We start from the raw sequence: 23764 nt of genomic DNA, 5'->3' as shown, positions 1-23764 counted from the left end.
AGAAGCAAAGTCGAGCGGGGCAAAGAGCCAGACCTCGTCGGCGAGCGACCGCCGATCGTGTCTCCTCTCCGGCGGTGAGGCCGCGGCCGACAGGGGCACGGACGCTCGTCTCGACCTCCTGAGCCGGCTGACGCGGGGAGGACGTCGGACGAAGAGGCTCGAGCGAAACCGGACACGTGACACCAAGAGCCAAGCTCGAGAAAGAGGTGGGTGGACGACGAGCAAAGAGACAGAGACACGAGAAAGAGGGCCCTCTCGCCGCCCCTCACGCCCTCGTCTGCGTGCTGCTCCTGCGCCTGACCAGTCCCGGAAAGACCCTCGACCACCGCCCGCCGTTGCGCGCGAGCTCGGGGTGCATCGCGCGCCTCTCGCCCTCGCCCTGCTCGTCGAGCGAGTCGCGCCACACGCTGCGGTCGAGCGCGAGCTCCGACGACGTCGACCTCGCGCCGGGCGAGCGAGCACCGGGCGGGAGCGCGTGCTGCTGCTGCTGCTGGAGGCGGTGGCCGACGATGTGCGAGGTCGGGCGCTCGGGGCGCGGCGGGACGATGTCGACGCTCGGCATCGTGCGGGCGCCCGACGACGTGCGCTCGCTCGTGCGCGTCGATGGCGGCGAGGGCGGACGGGCGGCGTGCGGGTGCCGCAAGTCGCGGTCGTGGTCGTCCGAGTCGTTCTCGAACCCGCCCTCGCTCGCCGTCACCATGCCGTCCTGCGCACCTTGGCGTGCGCCTGCCGCGCCAGAGAGGAGCGCGAGGTAGGCGTCGGCCTCGTCGGCCTCGACGTGGAGCGCCTCCTCGAGAGCACGGCGAGCGCGGGCTAGGTCGCGGCGGAGCGAGGCGATCGTCGCCGCGTTGTGGTCGCGTTGGCGCGAGAGGCGCTCCTCCGTGTCGAGGAAGTCGCGGTGCTGGGCCTGGACCTGCTTGGGCAAACGAGTCAGCTCGAGAGTGAGGGAGGAGGAGGAGGCGGTGCAGTGAGAGAGGGGGGAGACGCACCTGGTCCTCGACCTCGACCATTTTGGCGGCCCAGTGCTCGGCCTGCGCCTTTTCGTGCTTGAGCTGCGCCGCGAGCGCATCGAGGAGCGCGCGCTTGTCGGTCCTTGACGAGGTGCGGGCACGAGTCGGTGATGAAGACGCGGGGGCTGGCAGAGCCATGGCGTGGACGTGCGGCGAGGCGGTAGGGCGAGCGGCGGATAAAGGAGGGTCTCGAGAGACGCCGGGAAGCTGCTCTGGTCGCTCAGAGCGAGGAGGCGAGGTGGGACCGGAGCCAAGGTGGACGGCCTCCTCGTCGACCGAGACTCTCGCGCTCGCTGTGGCTACACACGCACGGGTGCCGCTCGGCCGTAGCTCGGCAGACTCTCGAGTGTCTTTACAGCTCTATCCGCTCCCAAGACGGGTCCTGGCCGAGTCGACCTTTGTCTCCTCCTCGCTCGCGCCCCCGTCGCACAGAACTCGACGAGCTGCTTTTGACTCGCCGAGCGCATGCACGCGACCGGCTTGATCTCGGGAGAGGAACGAAGCTTGTCCAAGCCCTGACAGAGGCAGAGCGAGAGCGAGAGCTGGCTCGCACGGCGCAGAGAGGAGGGACAGGGCTGCATTGCCAAGTGATACAGGAGTGCCCTTGCGGGCTCGATAAGGTCGTCTAATCTACAGGCTGTCGTAACGCGAGGAGGTGGGCTCGCTTGTGCGTGTCTGGGCGAGGCGAGGCGAGGCGTGTCGAGAGAGGACGAGGAGGAGAGGTCGAGGCGCATCTACTTAGTCTTGCGGTGCTCAGGCTTGTGGCTCGTCTCGTGGTCGACGTGGACGAATGCGCGGTCGACCTGGGGCAGCTCCTCGAGCTTGTCCTGCAGGGCCTGGGACCTGCGAGCGGGTGAGGTCCGGTCAGGTCTCGGAGGACGACGACGTCGAGAGGAAAGAGCGAGGGACGCACACGTCGTGCGCGACGCGCAGGGTCGTGTCGGCGTGCATGACGAGGTCGACCTCGACGGTGTAGTTGGGCCCGTTGTGGTACGCGACGCAGCTGTCGATGGCCGTGATCTGGTCGGCGAACGTCATGGCCTTGTACGTGACGAGGTTCTGCAGGCAGGCGAGGGTCAGTCGACGATGTAGAGAGACGAACGAGGGATACGACCGGCGGCGAGAAGGAGAGGGAGAGAGGGCGCACCTGGAACTCGCGGGGCGCAGCCTTGCCGGCAAGGTGCTTGAAGTGGCCCGCGCACGTGAAGCCCCAGGTGAAGATGAGCACAACTGCGTAGGCAGCTCGTCAGCTCACGTCGAGGGACAAGGAGAGAGAGAGAGTAGAGGCGGCGCACAGGAAATGACGAGAGCGCCGAGCGGGTCCTGCGAAGGGAACGGCGACGCGTAAGGCTCACGACGTCGAGGATGGACGAGAACGAGGACACGGGACGCACGATGAACCAGGCGATCTTGGCGCCGGCGGCAGACTGCGACGGGATGAGCAAGGTCAGTCAGGATCCTCGACGAAGCACGGTCGACGAGTTGACGAGGCACCGTAAAGAGACCGAATCTGCGACCAGGAGAGGGTCAGGCCATCGTCGCAGAGGAGGAGACCTGTCGAGGAGACGCACCCGTTGATGAACAGGTCGTTGCGGCTGTGGCGGAAGGTACACGGTGAGCCGGCTCGGTCGCGCACTCGGAGAAGGGCGGCGGGGACGCACTGGTCCTCCCAGAGAACTCGAACCTGCGAGTTCTTGCTGCGGATCGAGTAGCAGTAGGCAAAGAGGGCAAACTTTGTGGCTGTGGGCGAGCACGACGAATGACGGTCAGTCGGCGGTCAGGGCGAGGGGGACGAGGGAGGGGGAACGAGCGGGCGCACCGAACGCGATGCCGACGACGATGAGGGCCGGGATATGGAGCTCCTTGTCGCTCTCGCCCCTCGCGAGGTCCTGAACGGAGAAGGCCTGTGAGACAGAGAAGGATCAGGCGGTTCGTCTCCCTAGGCTGGTCGAGGATGCGGCACGACGCACGACGAGGATGAGCGAGACGGCGCCCATGATGCCCGAGTAGACGATGTCGCCTGCGTGGAGGCGACGGTCAGTGTCCGCCTTCCAGACCGACACGAGGACAAGCTCTGGGCGAGGAGCCTGCGCTCGAGTAAGGAGGACGACGCCGACGCACCGATCGACTCGAACTTGCTGCCGCCGCCCGGGTACTGCTTGTAGTCGACACGCTGCGCCTTCTTGTGGCACCACCACAGGATCAGGTTGGCGGCCGGGTCGAACACCTGTCGCACGTGGGCGCACTCGGGGTCAGCTCGTGCGCGAGGGGGGGCGAGAGGGGCGGAACGCAACTCACGCTGTCGATGGCGGTACCAAAGATGGACAGGGAGAGGGACGAGATGGCGGCATAGAGCTGAAGAATCGCGAGGACGCTGTCGACAGGGGATGAGCGTCAGGGTCGAGTCGAGGGGGGGGGAGAGGCAGGAGACGCACCAGTTTGCGGCGAGCGAGCCGTAGATGGCGATCTTGATCTGCGACAGGACAACGAGGTGAGCTTGCCGTGCGGTCAAGCGCCAGGAGAGAGCGAGGGGACGCACGGCGAGACGGTTGTTGTCCTCGTCCTCCTCGGCCTCGCGAACGTGGTCGTCGATGTGCTTGAGGAGGTTGTCGATCTGCTCGTTCTGGGCGCGGTAGAAGCCGTGGGCCTTCTTCTTGCGCCGGCGGAGCTCGGTGAGCTGCTCGTCGGTCTGTACGCGCTCGCGCAGGAGCAGCGGGTCGTGCGAGGTGGTGGGCGACAAGGCCGGGAAGTAGCCGAGAGTGGAGGCGAGGGCCGGGCTGGCGCCTGGCGTGAGGGCGGTTGCGGGTGCGGGCGAGGTGCCGGCCTCGAGGTGCGAGAGGTGTGCGACTTGATGCTCGAGCGGAGGCGAGCGTGGCGGAGTGGGGAGCGAGTCGGTGCTGCCCTTGCTCACGTCGTCGAGCGGGTGGCTGGTCGTGGCTGCTGCACCGGCGTGGTCCATGGTCGTGCTGCTGGTCGAGCGTGTGCAGGGAGAGCGGCCAAGGAGCTAAAACTGACCCGCGCGGACAGCTCGAGGGAAAGGTGAAATCCGACGTGCGATGAGCGATCTCGCGCCACGGGCACGCTACAGCTGCTCTGTCCAGTGCGTTAGGGCGGGATAGTCTTCGTAGAACAGCTCGTCCGACCACACACCCTTGCGGGCGGTCTTCGTGAAAAGGGGCGGTGCAGCAGACGATCACTTCCGCGCGCCCCTCATCTCTCTCTCCCTTGTCCACCACCCCGCTCCTGTGCTCGTTCGAGCCACCGACAGCTACCTGCCAGCTCGCTTAGCACCGCACGCGACCGCGCCACCCACTCGCGCAAGAGCCCACGCTCTCCACTCGACCTCGTCGACGTCACCCTCCCACCTCGCCGTCCTCCTCCTCACACCCACGACCGCCATGAGCTTCATCGCCCGCAAGGTCGGACGCAAGTACGCCGCAAACCAGCTCGCCGGCATCGAGCCCGAGGACCCGCACTACGAGCAGTACACCGACCAGCGGGGCAAGCAGCGCAAGCGCAAGCGGCCCCTCCCCGCCGGCCTCTCCAAGCGCGACGAGCGCGTCCTGGTGAGTCCACGCGTTTCCCTGTTCCCGTCCGAGTGGAGCGGCACGGATCCTCAAGCGAGCGCCGCTGACCTCGCCTTCCCCCCACCTCGTCCTCCCGCCTCTCTGCCCGCAGCGCTCCGTTCGCCGGCGCGCCCACTACCTCGACAAGGGCTTCTCGATCTGCGGCTTCCGCTTTGGCTGGACCGCAGTCCTAGGCCTCATCCCGTGCGTCCGCCTCCTCGCTCTCGTCCGGCCCCTCGATCACGCACTGACGCTCTCTCATGCACTCGCAGCGGCGCCGGCGACATTGCCCAGTTCCTCCTCGGGTACTCGCTCGTCCTCGCCAAGTGCAAGCAGGCAGAGTGAGCCTTCCCCCGCTCCAGCATCGTCGATGCGCCGAGCCTGACACCTCGTCCCTTCGTCGCGCAGGCTCCCGGCCTCGCTCGTCCAGCGCATGCTCTTCAGTGCGCTCCCGCCCTCCCCTACCTCCTCCTGCCTCGACTGACTCGTCCATCTCATGGCGCGCAGACCAGCTCGTCGGCCTCGGCATCGGCCTCGTCCCGCTCGTCGGCGACCTCGCCCTCGCCGTCTTCAAGGCCAACTCGCGCAACGCGGCCCTCCTCGAAGACTTTCTCGTGCGCCGCGCCGCCAAGTCGGCCTCGAGCGGCGTCGGCGCACCGGCACCGACCGCGGCCGACGAGGAGGAGCTCGCCCAGGCGGCCCTCGCCGGCGGGAGGATCGACCGCCGCACGGGCGAGAAGGTCGGCGGCGCAAAGTCGGCCGCCGTCGCGTCGCACGACTCGAGCGGGACCGCAACGCCGGCAGCGGCGCCGCCGCCGCCGCAGCGCACGACGGGCGTCGGCGCAGGAGCGGGAGCAGGTGCGGGCGCGGCCACCTCGTCGACGGCGCCGGCGCCGGCGCCGCAGCAGCAGCAGCCGATGCAGGCCCCGCCCAACAAGTTCTACGGCTGGGGCGGAGCGAGCCAGAAGGGCGAGACCGGAGCGGCGGGTGCAGCAGGTGCGGGCGGGAGGTGAGGAGGGACAACGAGTCGAGCGAGATATCCCTTTCCCTTCTCTCTTTGCGTAGCGCAGCCTTGCCCTCTCTCCACTGGCCGCGTGCCGCTAATGACCATCGTATTCTCCATGACCTGCGCGCGAGAAAGGACCGGGAGCCTCACTCGTCGAGAGCGACCTCGCGCTTGGCCTTCTTGCCCGGGCGCTCCTCCTTGTCGGCGCTCTTGCCCGCCGTCCCGCTCGACGCGCCCTGGGCGCCCTTGTCCCCCTTGCCCTTGCCCGTGCCCTTGGCGCCCTCGTCCTCCTTCCTCCTCTTGAACACGCCCTCCTTGCCGCCCATGACCCTCACCTTGGCCCCCCTCTTCTCGCGCTTGACGCGGCGCTCGCCCTCGCCCTCGACGGCGTCGTCGCGCTCGGCGGCGCCGCTCCCTTGCGTGCGCGAGATGTCCTTGCGCCCGATCGGCCGCAGCCGGAGCGCCTTCTTGGCGTCCTGCGACGGGTTCGGGAGCGCGAGGAGCCAGTCGGCGACGGGGCAGCCAGAGGCGCGCATGACGTTGACGATGCTGCGGGGCGTCGAGGAGAGGGGTCAGTTTGGCGGTTTCGACAGGGCGGCGGGCACGAGAGAGAGAGAGAGAGGGAGGGACGCACGTCTTAAGGTGGCCCGAGTCGGCCTTGGTGAAGAAGGTGACGGCGCGCCCAGGCTTGCCCGCACGACCAGTGCGACCTGTCCACGGAAAGGAGGATCGAGAGGAGGAGAGAAAGGGCAGAGTGTCAGTCGCGGAAATGGCGACGGCCGAGAGAGAGAGGGAGAGACGACGAGAAGAGGGAGAGGGAGGGCGGGCGAACGCACCGATGCGGTGGATGTAGCTCATGGCGCTCTGGGGAAAGTCGTAGTTGATGACGAGCTTGACGCCCTTGAAGTCGACGCCGCGGCTCATGACGTCGGTGCAGATCAAGCACCACACGTCGCCCCTCGCGAACCGTGCGACGACGTCGTCGCGCTCTGCGGGCGACCGGTCGGCGTGGATCGCGTCGGCGTTGATGCCGTCGAGCACGAGCTCGTTGGCGAGCTCCTTGGCCCGGGTGACCGACTGGACAAAGATGAGGACCGGCGGCGTAAAGGTGCCGCCCGAGATGAGGTCGCGCAGCGACAGGAGCTTGTGGTCCTCGGTGTTGACAAACAGGAGCGACTGGTCGATCGTCGACGTGGCGGCCTCCCTGTGGGTGACGAGCGGGTCAGTGACCTGGGCGGAGAGAAAGGAGAGGGGGAGAGGAAAGAGAGAGAGAGAGGGGACGCACTTGTGCCCGACGATGGCGCGCACCATGCCGCCTCCCGCACCGGCCATGACGCCCTTGGCGAGCTCCTCGACCGAGCTCGGCATGGTCGCGCTGAACATGCCCTTGCGCACCTCGCCGTCGCGAGCCACGTCGCGCCCCTTGTCGCACGCGGCGAGGATCTCGTCCGTCTGCTCGAGAAAGTTGAGCTCGAACAGCTTGTCGGCCTCGTCGAGGATGATGTGCTGCGTCGACGAGAGCGAGACGGCGCCCGACTGGATCGCGAACACGAGCCGGAGCGGGGTCGTGATGAGGATGTCTGCGGGCGCGCGAGCGAGGGTGAGCGTGTGCCGCGCACACGAATCGCAGGGCGATGCACAAGTGGAAGAGTGACGCACCGACAGGCCCGGTGTACGCCTTGTCCTCCTTGCTCGCCGTCTCGTCCGTTGTCTCGACCGCCACGTCAACCGCCTCGCCCTTGGCCTTGCGCTCCTCGTCCTCCTCGGCCTTGCGCTTGGCCTCCTTGCGCGCCTTCTTGTTGGCCTTTTTCGGCGGCGCGGCGCCGACACCCTCCTCGCCGAGGACGGCGACGTGCCACTCGTCGGTGCCGTCGTCGGTCGAGCCCGCGAGGCGGCGCGCCTCGCGCAGGACCTGGATCGCGAGCTCGCGCGTCGGCTCGATGACGACGGCGCGAGGGCGGAGCGGCGTGTGCGCTGTGGCGTCGGCGGCGGCGGCGGCGGCGTCGGGTGCCGGAATGGTGGAAGAGGACGAGGAAGGGGGCGAGGGCGGCAAGAGGGCGAGGAGGGGGAGGATGAACGAGTAGGTCTTGCCCGAGCCCGTCGGGGCACAGGCGAGGATGTCGCGGCCCTGTGTCGGTGCGAGAGAGAGGGGGTCAGAGTGAGGACGGCGCGAGGAGGGAAGGAACGAGGGAGGGAGGGAGCGGGGACGCACGGCGAGCATGGTGCCCCAAGCGGCCATCTGGACGCCGGTCGGGTCCTTCATGCCCATGGCGGTCCAGCGGCTGGCGAGGCGCAGTGCCGAGTCGCGGTGGGGTGCGCGGTGGACGAGGTCGTCGAGCGAGGCGACCGGGTTGGGGAGGTCGAGGCCCGAGTACTTGATCTTGTGGTGGCGCAGGAGGGCCGGGTAGTCGACGGCGACGGGTTGAGCGGCATGGTCGGCGGTGCGCTTGCGCTTGCGGTTTCTTGTCCTGGGCCTTGGACTGCTTGGTCGAGGCGGTCGAGGTGGTGGGGTTGTTGGCGGCGGGCTGGGCGAAGAAGTCGAGCTCGTCGGGGCCGGTCGAGGTGGAAGGTGCCGAGTCGGCGGATGCGCCCTGTTCAGCGACGGGCGGGGGAGAGAGGGTTGAAGGTGAGCTCGAGCGGGCGGTGCAGAGGGAGAGGCAGAGGGCTCACGGTAAAGTGGGTGATGTCGGAGTGGAAGCGCTTCTTGTCGAAGCGGGAGCCGCCAGTGAGGGTCCTGAAGGCGTCCATGCCGGGGCCAGTCGAGAGTCGAGGAGGAGGAGGAGAGGAGAGGAGGGACGAGATGAAGATGAGGCTCTCGCTCTCCTCCACCACCGACGACGGGCCCGACTGCGTGCGACGCCATCCTCGACGAGCTCACCATGCTCCACCGAGTAGCTGCCAGCACCCGGCCCTGCGCCCGCTGCTCCCTCACCTCGCCCTCTCCCTCCCTCATCTCACTCGGCCGCACCCTCTCGCACCTCGCACCAGGCCCGGCCACCACCAGGGCACGAGCACGGCCACTCGCACCATCCACCGCACCCCGCCTCGTCGTCCCCTGGTCCCTCCAGCCCTCGACCCGATCCCGACCTCCTCCCCTCGCCGCCGCACGGCCACCGTGGTCCATTTCGAGGGCCGCGTCGACCAACACCAAGTCGCCGCAAGGTCAACCGCAACAAGACGTCGTCTACGCCCACGAGGACCTCCTCCTCCCTTCGTCGACCGCGCCCTCGCGACGACGCTCGTCCCCGTCCGATCCACCTCGCCCAACCTCGTCCTCCCGCGCCAAGGGCGGCCCCAAACCGCAACCCTACTTCTCGCCGTCCTACCTCCTCGCCGACGAGCCCCCTCTCCCCCCACCCTCGACCTCGCCCCTCGTCCCGCTCTCGTCCCCGATCCCGGCCCCTCTCCCCCCCTCGGTCCTGTCGACCGGCCTCCCCAACCCGCAAGTCCGCTGGCGCGCACACCCGCAGACGTCCATCGCCGACGACGTCACCCTGTACAAGCAGCTCGGCAAGTTCAAGCTGTCGAGCCTCGTCGTCTTGACCACCATGGCCGGCTACGCCATCTGCCCCGTCGACCCGGCCACGGCCACGGCCGCCATCGACGCCCTCGCCGTCTCGCTCGGCGACGCCTCGTCCACCGCCGCCGGCGCCGCCAACAGCCTCACGCTGTCGGTCCTCGTCCCGGCCACGGTCGGCACGAGCCTGTGCGCCTTCTCGGCCGCCGCCTTCAACCAGTTGATCGAGGCGCCGTACGACGCCCAGATGGCGCGCACGCGAGCGCGCCCGTTGCCCAAGCGCGTCGTGACGCCCCTCCACGCGGCGACGTACGGCGCCCTGACGGGCACGGTCGGCCTCGCGACCCTGTACGCCATCAACCCCCTGTCGGCCTTCCTCGGCCTGTTCACCATCGTCCTGTACTGCCCGCTGTACACCATCTCGAAGCGCCACTCGATCTACAACACGTGGCTCGGCGCCCTCGTCGGCGCCCTCCCGCCTTTGATCGGCTGGGCGGCGTGCACCAACTCGGTCGACCCGTGGACCCAGCCCGGCGCGTGGGCCCTCCCCGCCCTCCTGTTCGCGTGGCAGTTCCCCCACTTCATGAGCCTGTCGCACACGCTCCGGTCGTCGTACGCCTCGAGCGGGTACCGCATGCTCGCCGTCCTCGACCCGCGCAAAAACGCCCTCGTCAGCCTGCGCTACTCGCTCGCCATCCTCCCCCTGTGCGCCGCCTTCCCGGCCCTCGGGTTGACCAACGCCGCGTTCGCGTGGCTCACGCTCGCGCCCAACGGCCTCCTCGCCGTCACGGCGTGGCGGTTCTGGCGCAGGCGCGAGGAGCGCCGCGCAAAGGAGCTCTTCTGGGCCAGCCTCGTGCGTCTCTCTCTCTCTCTCTCTCTCGTATTCCTTTCTCCTCCTCGCGAGCCCGAACTGACCCTCCTTCCCCCCTCCCTCGCCCGCCCGCACCCGCCTCGCCTCGCAGATCCATCTCCCTCTCGTGCTCGCGCTCGCCATGGTGTGCAAGAAGGGCCTTTGGGGCGACGACGTCGACGAGGCGGACCGAGAGGTCGACGAGCAGGTGCTCGCCGACTCGGCGGCGGCCGCCGCAGTGGCGGCGGGACCGCGCACCGAGGATAGCGCGGTCGAGCGGGTTTAGCGTCGAGGGTCCGGCCATGCAGTGCTGTAGCTCCCTCCTCGTACCCCTTTCTTGCTCTCGCAGTCGCACCTCGCAACTCTTTCAGCCGATCGCGCGCTCTCGTTGGCGCTCTCGTTCTCGCCCGACCCGAGAGAGGGACGACGTCGTACAAGTTTCGCTCTCCTGCAGCACGCCCGCTACGAGAGCCCGCTCATGACCCGCACTAGTACCTGAGGCGCTTCTCGTCGCCGCCGCCGTACCCGCCGCCGTACCCTGCTCCCGGCCCGCCGCCGGGCCCATCGCCGTACGGCCGCTTCTCGCCGCCGCCGCCGCCCGGCCCGCTCGGCGCGCCGAAGCCTCCTCCAGCAGGCGGCGCGCCCCTCATGCCGCCGTACCCGATCCCGCCGCCCTGGAACCCTCCTCGCGCAGGCGGCGCGCCGCCCGGCGAACCGTACCCGCCGTGCCCGCCTGCTCCCCCAGGCGGCGGGAACCCGCCGCTCGGACCGCCGGGGGGAGGCGGGCCGCCAAACTGCCGCGGCGGGTAGCCCCCACCGCCGGGAGGCCCGCCGCCGCCGCCGCCCATGTACCCTCCTCCACGAGGCGGGCCGCCGAACCCGCCGCGCCCGCCGCCCATGAAGCCGCCGCGGCCGCCCATGTACCCGCCGCCGCGAGGAGGGCCGCCAAAGCCGCCGCGGTACCCGCCGCCGAAGAAGGGGGGAGGGACGTGAGGATCCGGGGCCGGGATGCCGCCTGTTGGCGAGGGGCGCATCGGCGAGGGGACGAATGAGGTCGAGAGGGGTCGAGGAGGAGAGGGAGGACGAATGCAGTCGAGGGTGAGGCCGAGAGAAGGAGTGGGTGAGGGAGAGAGGGCGGGAGGGACAGGTCGACAGGGGAAGGTCGAGGTAGGGAGGTCGAGCGGGCGAGGTTGAGCGGGTAGTAGGAGAATGGAGGCGTGGGTAGACGCCGAGAGGGGAGAGAGTATGGACAAAGGCAAGGTCAGACAGGCTTCGAGAGCAAGAGAGAGGAAAAGAGAGGGGACGAGAAAGAGGGGACGCACCCTTGAGCTTCTTGATCCTCCCGCCGAGGCCTCCTCCGAGCCGACGCGGCTTCCACCCTTTAACGGTCCGACCCCTCTCGACGTCGATGAGGACGCGCTTGCCCTTGATCTTGAGCCCGTCGGCGTCCTTGTACGCCGCCTTCATGTCGCGCTCGCGCTCGTAGACGATGAACGCGTAGCCGCGCGACTCGCCCGTGTCCGGGTGGGTGACGAGGCGCAAGCGCTCGATCGGGCCGTACAGGTCAAACTCGCGCAGGAGGTCCTTCTCGGTCACGTCGTGCGGGAGGCGCCCGACGAACAGCGTCTTGTACGGGTCGCCGCAGATCTCCTCGTCGTCTTGCGGCGCGTCTGCGGGTGGGTCCAGCACATGTCAGTGTCCTCTCGCGAGGGAGAGAGAGGCAGAGAGGAGCGAGAGAGGGACGCACAGGGCTTGGACATGGCCTCTTTCCTCTTCCGCTCACGCTCGCGCTTGCGCAACTGGAACTGCTCCTCGGCGCACAGGTCGACCGTGACGGCGTCGGTCGGCTTGTCGGCGACCTTGACGGGCTTGGTCGCGGATGCTGCGACGGCCTTGGCCTTTTTCGCCGTCGTCGCGTCGCCCTCCTCCTCGCCCTCCTCCTTGTCGTCGCCGCCGTCCATCTTGACATCGCCCTCGGGAGCGCCCTCGCCGTCGCCCTCCTGCTTGGGCTTGCCGGCTTCTGCGCCCGCCTCCTCGAGCTTGACCTCGGCGGCGGCCGCCTTGTCGTGCGTGCCGTCGCCGTCGCCGAGCCCTTGGTCGTCGCCCTCGCCGCGCGCCTTGTCCGGGGGCACGCCTGCGTCGATGAGAGTGTCGTCTTGTGCGGCCTGCTCTTGCCGTATCTGGTCGAGGACGGGCGCGACGACGATGGGCTGCGGTTGGCGGCGGGCCGAGAGCGACTTGAGCGGGACGTCCGGGTCGCGGCCGGGCGGCTTGGCGTAGGGGAGCGGTGGGCGAGGAGCGAAGAGTTTGAGCAGGTTTGGCGGCAGGAGGTGGGTCTGGTGCGGCGGGTTGGTGCGGGCGAGATGAGGGCGAAGGCGGGGTGCGACGAGACGGCGAGACAGAGGTGGGCGGCGCAGGACAAGTGGCGAGGGCGAGGGAGGGGAAGGAGGCAAGCAGTCAGTGCCTTGTGCTCGGCGCGAGCGCTCGTGGGGCGACGGGGGATGCGGTGCTCGAGATGGGGACGAGGAGGAAGATGGCGGAGGAGAGGAACTCGGTGAGGAGGGAAGGGGGAGACGGTAGGAGGGGGACGCACTCCGACCATGCTGTGCGCTCGCTGTGCGCCAGGTGCGCGTGCTCGCTGGGTGGTGTGGTGAGCGAGCGTCGGTGAGGGGAGGAGCGGTCGACAGGTTGTATTGGCCCGAATACAAAAAGTGGACTAATCTGGGCAATTGCTATTCGGCCGCCTTCCTCCCCGCTCCTCCTCCCTCCTCCTTCGTCTCGCCTCTTCGTCCTCCTCACACGATGAAGCTCTCGACTACTGCACTCGTCGCTGCTGCTCTCCCGCTCGTCCTCGCGGGCCTCGAAGACGCCAAGTACTCGGTGCGTCCCCCCTTCCTCCTCCTCCTCGCCCCACCTCGCCTCGTCATCACCCTGACCTCGCCTCCCCTCTCCCTCCTTGGGCCTGTGCGCCACCTACAGACGGTCCTTACGCCTCAGAACTTTGACTCGTGCGCACCCTTTCCTCTGCGGCTCCGCCGGCGTCGAGAGCCGAGCTAAACGACCTCCCGCCGCCCCCAGGTCCATCGCGAGCAAGTCTGAAGGTTCCCTGGTCGCCTTTTTCGCAGAATGGTGCGGTCATTGCAAGTCGCTTGAGCCGGTGTGGACCAAGATCGCGCAGCAGTTCGAGGGCGACGACCGGTGCCAGGTCGCCCACTTCAACGCCGACGACGCCGAGGCCCGCCCGATCTCGGGCAAGTACGGCGTCAGCGGGTTCCCGACCATCAAGTTCCTCGCTCCGCCGAGCAAGGGCGGCGCCGCCGAGGCGTACCAGGGCCCGCGCACCGAGGAGGCGTTCCTCGAGTTCCTCAACGCCAAGTGCGGCACCCACAAGCTGCCCGGTGGCGTCCTGAGCGACCTCGCCGGCCGCATCCCGTCGCTCGACTCGCTCGCGAGCCAGTTCCTCGGGCCCTCGGCCACACGCCCGGACCTCGCCACGTCGGCGTCGGCCATCGCGTCGTCGCTCGCGCCCGGCGCCGTCTCGTCGTCCCTGTCGGCGTACTACCTGCGCATCTTCGACAAGTTCTCGACCGTCGCCGACTCGGAGGGCGTCACGGCCGCCCGCGCCTGGGTCGACAAGGAGCGCGAGCGCCTCGCCAAGCTCGCCAGCAAGAAGGGCCAGGTCACGGCCGCCAAGCTCGAGGAGCTCCACATGAAGCGCAACGTCCTCGCCGCGTTCGCCGAGGCGCGCGACGTCGTCGCCGAGGCGGCCAGCACCGCGTCGAGCGTCGTCGGCGACGCGACGGCGAGCGCGTCGTCGCTCGCGAGTGGCGCCAGCAAGAGCGCCTCGTCGGCCGCGAGCGTCGCGAGCAAGAGCGCCGGGTCGGCCGCGAGTGTCGCGAGCAGCACGATCGAGTCGGTCGTCGGCCAGGTCACGGCGAGTGCGTCGTCGCTCGCGAGCGGCGCGAGCAAGAGCGCGTCGTCGGTCGGCAAGAGCGCCGGGTCGGCGGCGTCCGATGCGAGCAGCACGGTCGAGTCGGTCGTCGACAAGGCGACGTCGAGTGCATCGTCGGCGTACGCCAAGGCGACGGGCGGTGCAGCGAGCGCTTACGAGCGCGTCAAGGAGGAGCTCTGAGCGAGGCTGGAACCTTCAGCGAGGGGCGGTCTCGTGCCGCCTCTTCTCGTGCAACTGCAAGTCGTTCCTCGTCGTCCTCCTTGCGTCGCCGTTCGTCCATCTGTGAGAGAGAGGCGAGGCCTCGCTGGATCTCTCTTTCGCTCTCCTCCTCGTCCTCTCGCTCGCTCGAGCTTCTCCTGCAGGCTCGACTTGAGCTTCTCTCTCGGTCGCAAGCCTCTCGCTCAATTGCCTGTACAGTACAGACTTGCAATATCATCTACAAAGGTCCTCGAAGCTCGCCCGTTCGCTGCGTACCTGCTTCTCCTCCTCAAGCTGGGCCCGTGCCGCACGAACGCGACCGGGATCGGCGCGCACAATCTTCTTCGGCGTCGACGAGCTGACTTGATTGAGAGGATCGTCATCGGCGAGTCATCCCGGTAGACGAGCGGCTGTCTTGGGCGCGGGCTGCGACGCAGGGTCGTCCTCGCCGGCGGCTGCCGTGCCGCCTTCTTTGGCTGCGGCCCGCTTCTCGAGGTGGCCGGCGAGCACTGCAGGCGCCTTGTCGAGTGTCGTTGTGCGAGAAAGAGACCGAGTCGCTCGTGGCGGGCGGGATTGGCGGCGAGACGAACGAGCGGGCGAGGGCCAGAAGCGCGAGCCCTCGTCGACTTGCCGGCGCAAGCACACCCAGCGCAAGAGCGAGGACAGCTCGAGCATGGCGGGCCACGCAGCGAGCGCGCCGAGGCTCGCAGAGTGGGGACAGCAGCCAGCACGAGCTGAGGGCGAACGCCGGCTGCAAGGGCGCGGCGTGGGCGGCACTCGGCGAGAGCGGGGGGTGGATGCACGAGCCTGGCAGGTCCGTGTCGATGCTGTGACGGCTCTGCGTGCGCGTCTAGCGAGGCGGTGGTTGAGAGGAGAGGAGGAAGCTGCAGCCGCTCCCCCACCTCTTGGTCGTCGCACCAGCTTCTCGCACTCGCTGCGCGACTCGCAGCCAGCGCAGCATGGCCTCGTACGGGGCATCGTGCGTCCCCGCGTCCCCCTTCCTCGCCATCGCCGTCCCCCGGCACCCGAGCTGACCCCTCTCCTCGTCGACCTGCCGCAGCCTCCCCGACTCGGTCCCTCTCGTCCACCAGCGTGCACAGACGCACCTCGCCCTCCTTCCCTCGTTCTCGACCTTCCTGCGCGACCTCACCCAGCTCGAGCGCGACTTCAGCGCAAAGGCGTCGGCCCACATCGGCTCGTTCCGCCTCGCCATCGCTCGCTCGTCCCACGAGCGCGGCGGCGATTCGGCCAGCCTCGAGACGGCTCTCGGCGGCGTACTCGAGCAGTGCGACTTGCAGGCGCGCGAGGTCGGCGAGTGCGCAGAGCGCGTCCAGCGCGAGGTGAGCGCCAAGTTGGACGAGGTGGGGCGCAGGATGGGCGACGTCGGCAAGAAGGTGCGTCTCCCTCTCTCTCTGCCTCCTGGGGCTCGCAAGACCGAGCAGAGGCGTGTCGTGAGGAGCGCGCGCTCACCGGCGACCTTGCGTCCTCCCCGTCCAGCACCACGCGTTCTACGGCAAGCTCATGTCGCAGCGCGACAAGGCGTACGAGACGCGCGACCGCTCCCGGTCGGCCTACTTCTCGGCGTGCGACTCGCTCGAGTCGGCCCGGCAGAAGAAGGCCGGCGCCAAGGAGGGCCGCGACACGGACAAGGCGCAGCGCGCGTACGACTCGGCGTACGAGACGATGCTCCTCGCCAAGGACCAGTACCTGCTCGACCTCGACTCGGCCAACGTCGCCAAGCAGCGCGTGTACGAGGTGCACCTCCCGAGCCTGCACGACGACTTCCAGCTCCTCGAGGCAAGCGCCGTCCGCCAGCTCGAGGCGCTCCTCGCGCGCATGGTCACGCTCCACCACGAGTCGGGCGAGCGCACGCGCGCGTGCGTCCAGAAGGCCCAGGACGCGCTCCAGCTCGTCGACGTCGACGCCGACCAGCAGGCGTTCGTCGACGCCCACACGCGCACGCTCTCGGCCGCGTACGAGCACCCGCCCGACCTCGTCTTCGAGGAGAGCCCTGTGTGGCACGACACGGACGAGTTCGACACGTCGCCGACCGCGCAAACGTACCTGCAGAACGTCAAGGCCAAGGCCGAGACGCGCCTCGCCGAGGTCGCGCCCGCCATCGAGAGCAAGAAGCGCGAGGTGTCGGGCCTCAAGAACCTCGTCGACGCTTACAGCCGAGATGCGGCGCTTGGTGATACGGTCGGCGTCGTCGAGGTGCGTCCCATCTCTCTCTCTCCTTTGTCGACGTGCCGCACCGAGCGAAGCGCTCACCCTCTCCTCACCGTGCAGAACCTGTTCAACGTGTCGCACGAGACGACGCTCCTCGAGCTGCAGCAGTCCGAGCTGCGGGCCTCGGTCGAGCTCATCGACGAGACTCTCGGCGGTGCGTCGCACCTCCTCCCTCCTCACCTCGGCGCCGTCTCACCTCACTGACCGCCGCTCGCGCCCACAGACTCGGCCTCGACCGGCTTGCGCCCGCACGACTTCAAGCCCTCGTCGTTCGTGACGCCCTCGACGTGCGCCGTGTGTGAGTCGAGCGTCTGGGGCAAGGGCCTGTCGTGCAAGAAGTGCTCGATGGCGGTGCACGCCAAGTGCGAGCTCAAGGTGCGCCCGCCTCTCCCTCCCTCTGCCTTCCTCTTGTCGTGTCCGTCCTTGCCGGGCCGCAGCTCACGCTCGTCGGGTGGACAGGTTCCTGCGGGATGCGCAGCTCGCCCGGGTGCAGGCGTGGTGCGCGCCAAGTCGAAGAAGGCGGGCGCGGCGGCTGGAGCAGGTGGAGCAGCAGGGTCGAGCACGACGAGCCTCGCGCGCACGACAAGCTCCGCATCGGGTGCGTCACCCTCTCTCTCACCCTTTCTGTGTCCTGTCGTTGAGTACGGCCGGCTCAAGTCTTTGCTCGACCCGCAGGTTCCTCGTCCCTCCCGCCGAGGCGAGCTGTCCCTCCTCCTGGCTCGAACGCCTCGCCATCAGCCTCCTCGCGCACCTCTTCCTCCGCAACACTTCAACACGCCACCGTCCTGTACCCGTACGCCGCCTCGTCGTCGTACGAGCTCACGCTCGACGCCGCCGACGTCGGCTCGTCGCTCGAGGTGGTGGAGCCCGAGGACGGCAACGGGTGGGTCAAGGTCCGGGTGCCGCAGGACGGCAGGGTCGGGCTCGTACCTGGGAGCTACGTCGAGATCGGTGCGGCGGCGGCGGGAGGAGGAGCGGCAGCAGGAGGGTCTGGTCCGGGAACAGGTGCGTGCACGATTCTCTGTGACTCGCTCTCTCGCGCACGAGCGTGCGGCGTTACTGACTCGCATGGTCTCTTGTACGCAGTCACGGCGCTGTACGACTATGCGCCACAGACGGCCGACGAGCTCGCGCTCGAGGAGGGCGAGCAGCTCTCGCTCACGGCGACGGGCTTTGCCGCCGCTGAGGGATGGGCAGAGGTGCGTCCCTCGTTCTCTTCTCGAGCATCATGGGCCTGTCGAAACGAGCCGTCGAGGAACGCCTTGTGTCGCAGTCGAGACTGACGACGTCTCGTTTGCGCCTGGCAGGTCTCGAAGGACGGCAGGACCGGCCTCGTGCCCGCAGCCTATGTACGTCCCCTGCTCCTCCTCTCTCTCGAAATCGTCGGAGCGAGCGGCGCTCGAGACGGCACGCCCGCTCGCCGCAAACTGCGCAGCCGGACCTGACCTCGTCTCGTCCAATAGATCCAGGCGGCCTGAACGCGCTCTCGACCTTTCCTCGCCACCTCGTCCGACCGCAATGCAGACACTATACTCTCCCTCTCGTTTACGCGGCACGGTCGAGAGCCAATCGAGAGCGGCTTTGTCGCTGCGACTGTCCTCGTTGTCCTCGTCTTTCAGCTTTTGCTACGGCTCGCCTCTCTCCTTCTCCTCCCTGGCTCTCTCGCTCGGCTGCATGGATTCGAGAGAGATGTACTGCTCTTTATTACAGGGTCCGAGAGCTCGCCGCCTCACCGGTTCGCGGCGGCGTACCTGCTCCTGCTCCTCAACCCGGGCCCGTACCGCGCAAAGATGACTGGGATCGGCGCGCACAGGCACGCGATGCCGGCAAAGAGCGACGTCGCACCCTGCACCGTCAGGTTGTGGTACATCGGCAGAGTAAAGAGGGGCTGAGGGAGGGGGACGAGGTCGTCGAGGAGGAAGAGGTCAGTGCGGCGCTTGCAGGAGGCCGAGAGGGGCCGCAGCGAGCAAAGGGACTCACAAAGACGCTGCCGATGAGCGCTCGAGAGGCCATGCCCGCAGCGAGGGCGCTCGCGGCGTGCATCTCTGGCGGGCGGGGGAAGGAGCGTCAGTTGAGAACTCGATTGCGAGGCCGCAGCACGACTTGGATCGTCGAGGCGAGGATGGCGAGAGAGAGAGAGGGACGCACGGTACGAGTCGATCAAGTAGGGAATGAAAGACGTGAAGATCATGATCATGCTGCATCCAAAGAGCGCCTCGGCCAGACAAGGAACGATCCAGTGGACGCTCGGGAACGGCGCGGTCCATGCGAAGAGGAACAGCGAGCTGCGCGAGACGACGGCGGCAGGGAGGAAGAGTCAGCTCAGGGCAAATGCGATAGTCGACGAAGAGGAGAGAGAGAGAGAGAGAGAGAAGCGCACACAGGAGCCAGGACGGCGCCGAACGGGGTGAGGCCGCTCAGGCGTGCCTCGGCCGGAACGGTCGTGTCGCCGCCCTCGAGCGCCTTCTTTGCGGCGCGCATGTACGACTTGCCTGCGACCGGGACGAGGAGAGGAGCGTCAGGGAGTGCGCACGACGAAACGAGGGGAAGAGGCTCGTGCGCGCGAGGAGAGGGTGCTCACCGCCGAGTAAAGCGATGGCCATAGCGCCGATGAGGAAGCCGAGGCCGAGGGCGATGTAGGTGAGGCCAAAGCTCTGCTGGCTGAAGCCGCGAATCTCGATCCAGACGACCGAGAAGGCCTGCGTGAGAAGGTCGAGGTGAGCAGGAGGGGGGCGGCGCTCGACCGATACGAAAGGTCGGCGTACAGGGAAGAAGCCGTAGCTGTTCGATCGAGATGGGAGAGACGGCTGTCAGTGTTTGTCGCGAAAAAAGACTCGAGCTGGACGCACAGAATGCCATAGAGCACGGCCAGGTACAAACTGATTATGGCGACGATTGGCTCTGTGTGTGTGTGTGAGGTCGTCAGGCTTGTCTCTCGCAGATGCCGTGGGTGGCTCGCGAGCCTTACCTGTGAAGAGGAAGATGAACGGGCGCGAGAGGGCGCCTTTGTAGACCCGGACGACGTCGGCGACGGATTTGCGGGCGACCGGCTCGCTCGACTCCTTCTCCGCTCGGTGCCTGGCTAGGGTAGGGTGATGCGACTCGGGCACGAAGGCGGCGAGGAGCGAGGTTAACGTGCAGAAGATCGCGATGACCCGCAAATTCCACCTGCGCAAGTTGAGAAGGCCGACGAGGTCAGGCTCTGTCTCTCTTTGCGCGACATGGGTGCGGCTCACCGATAGCCCGCCTCCGTCTCGACGAAAGAAGAAGATAGAGGACCGAGCGCCGGCCCTCCAAAGGCGCAGATAGCGTCTGTGGGCGGTCGAGAGGTCAGTGCGCTTCCTCCTCGACGAGAGGGAGGGAGCCTCCACGCACAGATGATGCTGTACGGTCCTCGATTCGCGGGGACCGTAAAATCTCCTATCGAAGCTGGGACGTTGTTGATCTGGGCGGAGCCGAACAGACCCACGACAAAGCGAAAGAAAAGAAGGGACGACATGCTGTCCGCGAACGCGACGCCGATCGCGAAGGCGCTGTACAGCACGCCGCACGCAAGGTAGACGGGGCGACGCCCGTAGATCTCGCTCGACGGCCCGAACAGGAGAGGACCGGCCGCGAAGCCGAGGACGGTGAGGGTGACGCCGAGAAGACCGACCGTCTGGCTGCTGTTGAAGCGGCGCATCAGGGCAGGGACGCTTGCGACGTACGCCGTCGACGAGTAGGTGAGCGAGAGGACCCAAATGTTGAGCACAAAGTCGACGAGCTGCGAGAGAGAGAGAAGGAAGGTCAGGTCCAGCTCGGTCGGGCGGCAGGGGACTGAGCGCACAATCTTCTTCTTGGTCGACCAATTGATCGGGTTCAAGGGGTCGTCGGGAGCTAGGCGACCTGGAGGTAGAGAGGGTTTGGCGACCGCAGGTTCGGGCTCGACCGCGGCGGCTCCACGAGAGACCGGACCTCGCTCCTGCTTCTCGAGGTCGTCGTCGACGGCCGCCGCCGACTTCTCGAGCGTGGTCGTCTGCGACGCGGTCGAGTCGCTCATAGCTCGTGGCGGGACCATTGCTGAAGTAGGCTGCGTCGAAAGCAGCTGAGCGCGAGAGAGAGAGGAGGAGAGGAGGGGCATCCAGGCGAGCAGCGCGCCGGCGCTCCGCTCCAGCCATGGACTGCAAGCTGCTCTCAAGCTGCCGCGCCTCGGGCCGCGCCAGGCGGGGACAACGAATCGACGTTCCGATACCCGACCGCGAGAAGTGAGAGCCGCCGGACCGCGGTTCTGAGCAGGTCCGGTCGTCGAGAAAGCCGGCGCTCGCTCTCGCACACTTGCACGTCGCACGCTCGTGCGCGAAGTCTGTCACGTGCTCAATCTACAAGCGCGGAAGCCGTCTGCGGCGACCTCGACAGGTCGAGGCGCACCCACTTGAGAAGGTCCGCACTGACCTCCCGAACGGGGAAAGCGCATTGCTCGTCCTGTTCAGACGCTGCGCAGTTCGAGCTCTGCTGCTGTATGCGTCATTAACCAGGGCTTGCTTTCTTGCTCTCGCTCCGCGACAGACAGCTGCGCTCCAGCGTCGAGCGCTCGCACGTCGAGACGCACGGACCTCGTCTCGTTAGGCCGACGAGGCTCCGCAGCGTACGCGACGCGCGTTCGGCCAGGCCACTTTGACGCTCGAGCGGTGTGCCAGTCGCAGCGCTGCTCTGACTTGGTGCGGCCGCGAGGAACGAGGCGGAAAACACGAGGCGCGCTCGTCACTGCCTTGGCGGCGATCCAGGCTGAGTGAGGTTGCGTAAGGGGGAGGCGATCGCACTTTGGAGCGAGGCACCGCCTCAAACGTCATCCGCGCTCCTCGTCCCGCTCCCGCTCGGCCCCAGGATTCCTGCCTCAGGGGGCTCACGCAGCTGTCGACCTCTTTCTCCCCTCTTCGCTCTTCCCCTGCGTTGCATCACCGCGCACCTGTGAGTCCGCTCGACCGTGTGTGCACGCACCTGCCCTCGAGACTGACTTCTGCGTCCGTCCAGATTTTGACCTCTCGCAACCTCCCCGGACTTCGCTCGTCGTCCCTCCCTGCGCCTTTCCCACCTCAGCCTCTACTTTTCACCACCTCGACCATGGCACCCAACATCATCCACTGGTTCGGCGCCTTCATGCTGTTCGCCAGCATGGCGCTCCTCGTCGTCGTCTCGGTGCGTCCTCCTGTCCCGCCTCGCCCTCTCGCGAGCGTGCCGTCACTGACCGGAATGCTCCCTCTCGCAGGTCTCGGCACCCATCTGGGACACGGTCGGCTACCTCAAGGGCAACGTCAACGGCGTGAGCACGACCTGGGGCAACTGGGGCTTGTGCACGGCCAACGGCTGCTCGTCGGCGACGCTCGGCTAGTGCGTCCCGCCTCTCGCTCTCCTCTCTCTCGATCCGACTGCCGGTGCTCACCAGTTGGCGGACGCTCCACCTGCAGCTCGAGGAACTTTATCCGCACCGCGACGGGCAGCCAGGTCGCCGGCGACCGCATCATGCAGGTCCTCTCCAAGACGCTCATCCTCGCGCCCATCGCCGCCGGCCTCACCTTCATCGCCCTCCTGTTCGCCCTGAGCACCCACCTCGTCATGGGCATCCTCGCGTCGATCGCGTCCCTCATCGCCCTCCTCGCGACCCTCGTCTTCCTCGGCGTGCGTCACACTCTCCCTCGCTTCGTTTCGCCGTGCGAGGACTACAGACTAACGAACCTTGCGTACCTACAGCTCGCACTCGGCTTCTTCATCACGGCGCGCAACCGCATCAACGACAACGTCCCCAACTCGAACCTCGGCCTGTCGAGCATGATCTGGCTCGTCGTCGCCGCCGCCGGCGCGCAGCTCATCGCCGCCCTCACCGTGTGCTTCACGCGCTCGCGCCGCTCGCGCAAGGCCCGCGACCAGGAGTTCTCGACTGTCCCGGCCATGCGCTCGACGCACCAGCAGGAGCCGGTCGTCACCGACTACTACGCATCGTCGGGCGCGCCGACCGACGTTGGCTCGACCGGCCCGCTCGTCCAGGACAACACGTACAGCACGAGCAACCAGTACGCCGCTCCGGTCGGCGCCTACAACGAGACGTCGGCCGTCGAGCCCATGGGCACGACCACGTCGGGCGCCAACGGCCACTGGTGGAAGCGCGCCTAAACGGTCGCGCCTCGACCTCTCTCGCTTTCCTCCCCTCTCTCCCTCCCTCCTGCCGCTGCGACCCACGCGCGATTCCCCTTCCTCCTCCCGCCCTTCCTCGTAATATGCCTCTCGACCTAATTTCTCTTCGTCGCTTTACTCTGTCATTTGTAGCCCGAAGCCCAAAGTACATACATTCCATTGCAGCGTACGACTCGTCCGTCAATCAGAGAGCGAGAGTGCAAGGGAGAGCGCAAACGGAAGCTGCTGTGCTCGCTGCTTTTCTCGCGTTCGGACCCTCTCCTCGCCATCGTCGCTGCGTCTTTTGTGAGCGGCGCAACCGTGGCCGAGAGCCTGTCGTCGACGAGAGCATGGCTGTCGCTGCTGAGGCGTTTCCGGCGAAAGTAGCGAGAGCGTCTGCGCTTTCCCTCCCTCGGTCCTCTCAGTCGAGCCACCGTCGCTGTGCGGCTCTCATCCGGCTCGACTTTGCTCACTTCTTTCTTTGCGCCTGTCATCTCTGGGTTGCCGCAAAGAAAGAGAGCGAGTGGGGCTCGTGCGCAGCCCTGCGAGAAGACGAAAGGTCAACCTTCTCAAGTCGAGGTGATGCTCTGCAGAGCCACGAGTCTCGCCGAATCAGGTCAGACCGCTCTCTTGCGCGCTCAGAAGAATAAACAAGTCGTCGTTGCCGGCCTCTAGACCTCGATGGGCGTCATCCTCCTGCTGTCCCCTGCCTCGTCCGCCGCCGGTACTGCCCTCGTCGCGTCCGAGCCCAGCTCGAACCCCAAATCGCCGATGTCGCCATCGAGCACTCGCCCGAGACCCTCACCCACAACCTCAAGCCACTGCGCGAGCTGCGCCACTTGCCGCTCGAGCTCCCGTGCGGCCGCAGCACCGTCGCCGTGCGACAGCGCGGCGTAGTCGAGCGGCGCGACCCTCGGCAGCGCCGAGCCCGTACCGAGCTGAGGTACAGGCGCAGCCGCCGGCGTCTGAGCGACCGAGGACGACGCCGAGCCGGAGCCGACGCTCGCGCTCCCGCCGAGGCCTGCGCTCGCGCCGGGCACGGCGAGGTCGCCGACGGGGGGGAACGGGTACCCGATCGCGCTTCCTCGCTGCCCTGGCGCCGTGACGAGCGCCGAGGGGAGAGGTACAGGCGTCGCGGACGGTGTCGGGAGCTCGGCGAGCGCGGGGAGGGTGGGTGCGGCGAGCGGCGTGTGGGCGTCCTCGCCGAGGAGGCTGCTGGTCGACGAGTAGGTGCGCAGGTGTCGACCTGTCGGTGCGGCGTACCCGCCTGCGACAAACGGCAGCTGCGC

At 67.8% G+C, this 23764-nt stretch overlaps 10 protein-coding genes across 10 annotated transcripts; 5 read left to right on the top strand and 5 right to left on the bottom strand.

The window, feature by feature from the left end:
• Nucleotides 1–215: 215 nt before the first annotated feature.
• RHOBADRAFT_55234 (uncharacterized protein) lies at nucleotides 216–1148 on the bottom strand (the record flags this gene model as incomplete). Its single annotated transcript, XM_018417739.1, has 2 exons — nucleotides 216–913; nucleotides 990–1148. Coding segments are annotated over 2 exons (857 nt in total), but the record flags the coding sequence as incomplete, so codon positions are not given.
• A 423-nt stretch (nucleotides 1149–1571) lies between these two features.
• RHOBADRAFT_55233 (uncharacterized protein) lies at nucleotides 1572–3969 on the bottom strand (the record flags this gene model as incomplete). The annotated part of the gene is made up of 14 exons (XM_018417738.1): nucleotides 1572–1853; nucleotides 1924–2069; nucleotides 2158–2240; nucleotides 2306–2333; nucleotides 2405–2437; nucleotides 2505–2520; nucleotides 2582–2605; nucleotides 2672–2750; nucleotides 2830–2914; nucleotides 2981–3030; nucleotides 3132–3237; nucleotides 3309–3384; nucleotides 3446–3483; nucleotides 3550–3969. The coding sequence occupies 14 exons, from the start codon at nucleotides 3967–3969 to the stop codon at nucleotides 1745–1747; spliced, it is 1293 nt and encodes a 430-aa protein (XP_018269035.1). The 3' UTR covers nucleotides 1572–1744.
• Nucleotides 3970–4408: 439 nt separating this feature from the next.
• RHOBADRAFT_46079 (uncharacterized protein) lies at nucleotides 4409–5589 on the top strand (the record flags this gene model as incomplete). The annotated part of the gene is made up of 5 exons (XM_018414716.1): nucleotides 4409–4576; nucleotides 4689–4780; nucleotides 4849–4917; nucleotides 4985–5019; nucleotides 5084–5589. 5 exons carry the CDS (start codon nucleotides 4409–4411, stop codon nucleotides 5587–5589), a joined length of 870 nt encoding a protein of 289 aa, XP_018269034.1.
• An 83-nt stretch (nucleotides 5590–5672) lies between these two features.
• RHOBADRAFT_55231 (uncharacterized protein) lies at nucleotides 5673–8330 on the bottom strand (the record flags this gene model as incomplete). The annotated part of the gene is made up of 7 exons (XM_018417737.1): nucleotides 5673–6131; nucleotides 6217–6292; nucleotides 6419–6786; nucleotides 6868–7162; nucleotides 7242–7710; nucleotides 7795–8034; nucleotides 8253–8330. The coding sequence occupies 7 exons, from the start codon at nucleotides 8328–8330 to the stop codon at nucleotides 5729–5731; spliced, it is 1929 nt and encodes a 642-aa protein (XP_018269033.1). The 3' UTR covers nucleotides 5673–5728.
• Nucleotides 8331–9130: 800 nt separating this feature from the next.
• RHOBADRAFT_17389 (uncharacterized protein) lies at nucleotides 9131–10235 on the top strand (the record flags this gene model as incomplete). Its single annotated transcript, XM_018412368.1, has 2 exons — nucleotides 9131–9952; nucleotides 10062–10235. 2 exons carry the CDS (start codon nucleotides 9131–9133, stop codon nucleotides 10233–10235), a joined length of 996 nt encoding a protein of 331 aa, XP_018269032.1.
• Nucleotides 10236–10882: 647 nt separating this feature from the next.
• On the bottom strand, nucleotides 10883–11876 carry RHOBADRAFT_29196 (uncharacterized protein; the record flags this gene model as incomplete). Its single annotated transcript, XM_018412859.1, has 3 exons — nucleotides 11697–11876; nucleotides 11272–11619; nucleotides 10883–10964 (listed from the first exon to the last, which is right to left on the bottom strand). Coding segments are annotated over exons 1-3 (441 nt in total), but the record flags the coding sequence as incomplete, so codon positions are not given.
• Nucleotides 11877–12745: 869 nt separating this feature from the next.
• On the top strand, nucleotides 12746–14160 carry RHOBADRAFT_55228 (uncharacterized protein). The gene is made up of 3 exons (XM_018417736.1): nucleotides 12746–12829; nucleotides 12929–12957; nucleotides 13028–14160. The coding sequence occupies exons 1-3, from the start codon at nucleotides 12752–12754 to the stop codon at nucleotides 14079–14081; spliced, it is 1161 nt and encodes a 386-aa protein (XP_018269030.1). The 5' UTR covers nucleotides 12746–12751; the 3' UTR covers nucleotides 14082–14160.
• A 736-nt stretch (nucleotides 14161–14896) lies between these two features.
• RHOBADRAFT_55227 (uncharacterized protein) lies at nucleotides 14897–17871 on the top strand (the record flags this gene model as incomplete). The annotated part of the gene is made up of 11 exons (XM_018417735.1): nucleotides 14897–14913; nucleotides 15049–15078; nucleotides 15160–15493; nucleotides 15597–16313; nucleotides 16389–16482; nucleotides 16552–16703; nucleotides 16788–16926; nucleotides 17004–17333; nucleotides 17415–17527; nucleotides 17636–17677; nucleotides 17792–17871. 11 exons carry the CDS (start codon nucleotides 14897–14899, stop codon nucleotides 17804–17806), a joined length of 1983 nt encoding a protein of 660 aa, XP_018269029.1. The 3' UTR covers nucleotides 17807–17871.
• Nucleotides 17872–18057: 186 nt separating this feature from the next.
• On the bottom strand, nucleotides 18058–20367 carry RHOBADRAFT_17425 (uncharacterized protein; the record flags this gene model as incomplete). The annotated part of the gene is made up of 11 exons (XM_018412371.1): nucleotides 18058–18216; nucleotides 18309–18373; nucleotides 18477–18613; nucleotides 18709–18820; nucleotides 18910–19027; nucleotides 19094–19109; nucleotides 19178–19229; nucleotides 19297–19496; nucleotides 19565–19640; nucleotides 19704–20091; nucleotides 20155–20367. The coding sequence occupies 11 exons, from the start codon at nucleotides 20365–20367 to the stop codon at nucleotides 18058–18060; spliced, it is 1536 nt and encodes a 511-aa protein (XP_018269028.1).
• Nucleotides 20368–21428: 1061 nt separating this feature from the next.
• RHOBADRAFT_46072 (uncharacterized protein) lies at nucleotides 21429–22475 on the top strand (the record flags this gene model as incomplete). The annotated part of the gene is made up of 4 exons (XM_018414715.1): nucleotides 21429–21503; nucleotides 21574–21695; nucleotides 21773–21983; nucleotides 22056–22475. The coding sequence occupies 4 exons, from the start codon at nucleotides 21429–21431 to the stop codon at nucleotides 22473–22475; spliced, it is 828 nt and encodes a 275-aa protein (XP_018269027.1).
• Nucleotides 22476–23764: the final 1289 nt, after the last annotated feature.

This window comes from Rhodotorula graminis, assembly GCF_001329695.1.
Source record: "Rhodotorula graminis WP1 unplaced genomic scaffold RHOBAscaffold_12, whole genome shotgun sequence".
In the NCBI taxonomy this organism is placed as follows: domain Eukaryota; kingdom Fungi; phylum Basidiomycota; class Microbotryomycetes; order Sporidiobolales; family Sporidiobolaceae; genus Rhodotorula; species Rhodotorula graminis.
The sequence above is the reverse complement of the archived record's forward strand: the minus strand, read 5'-3'. Positions and strand labels throughout refer to the sequence as shown.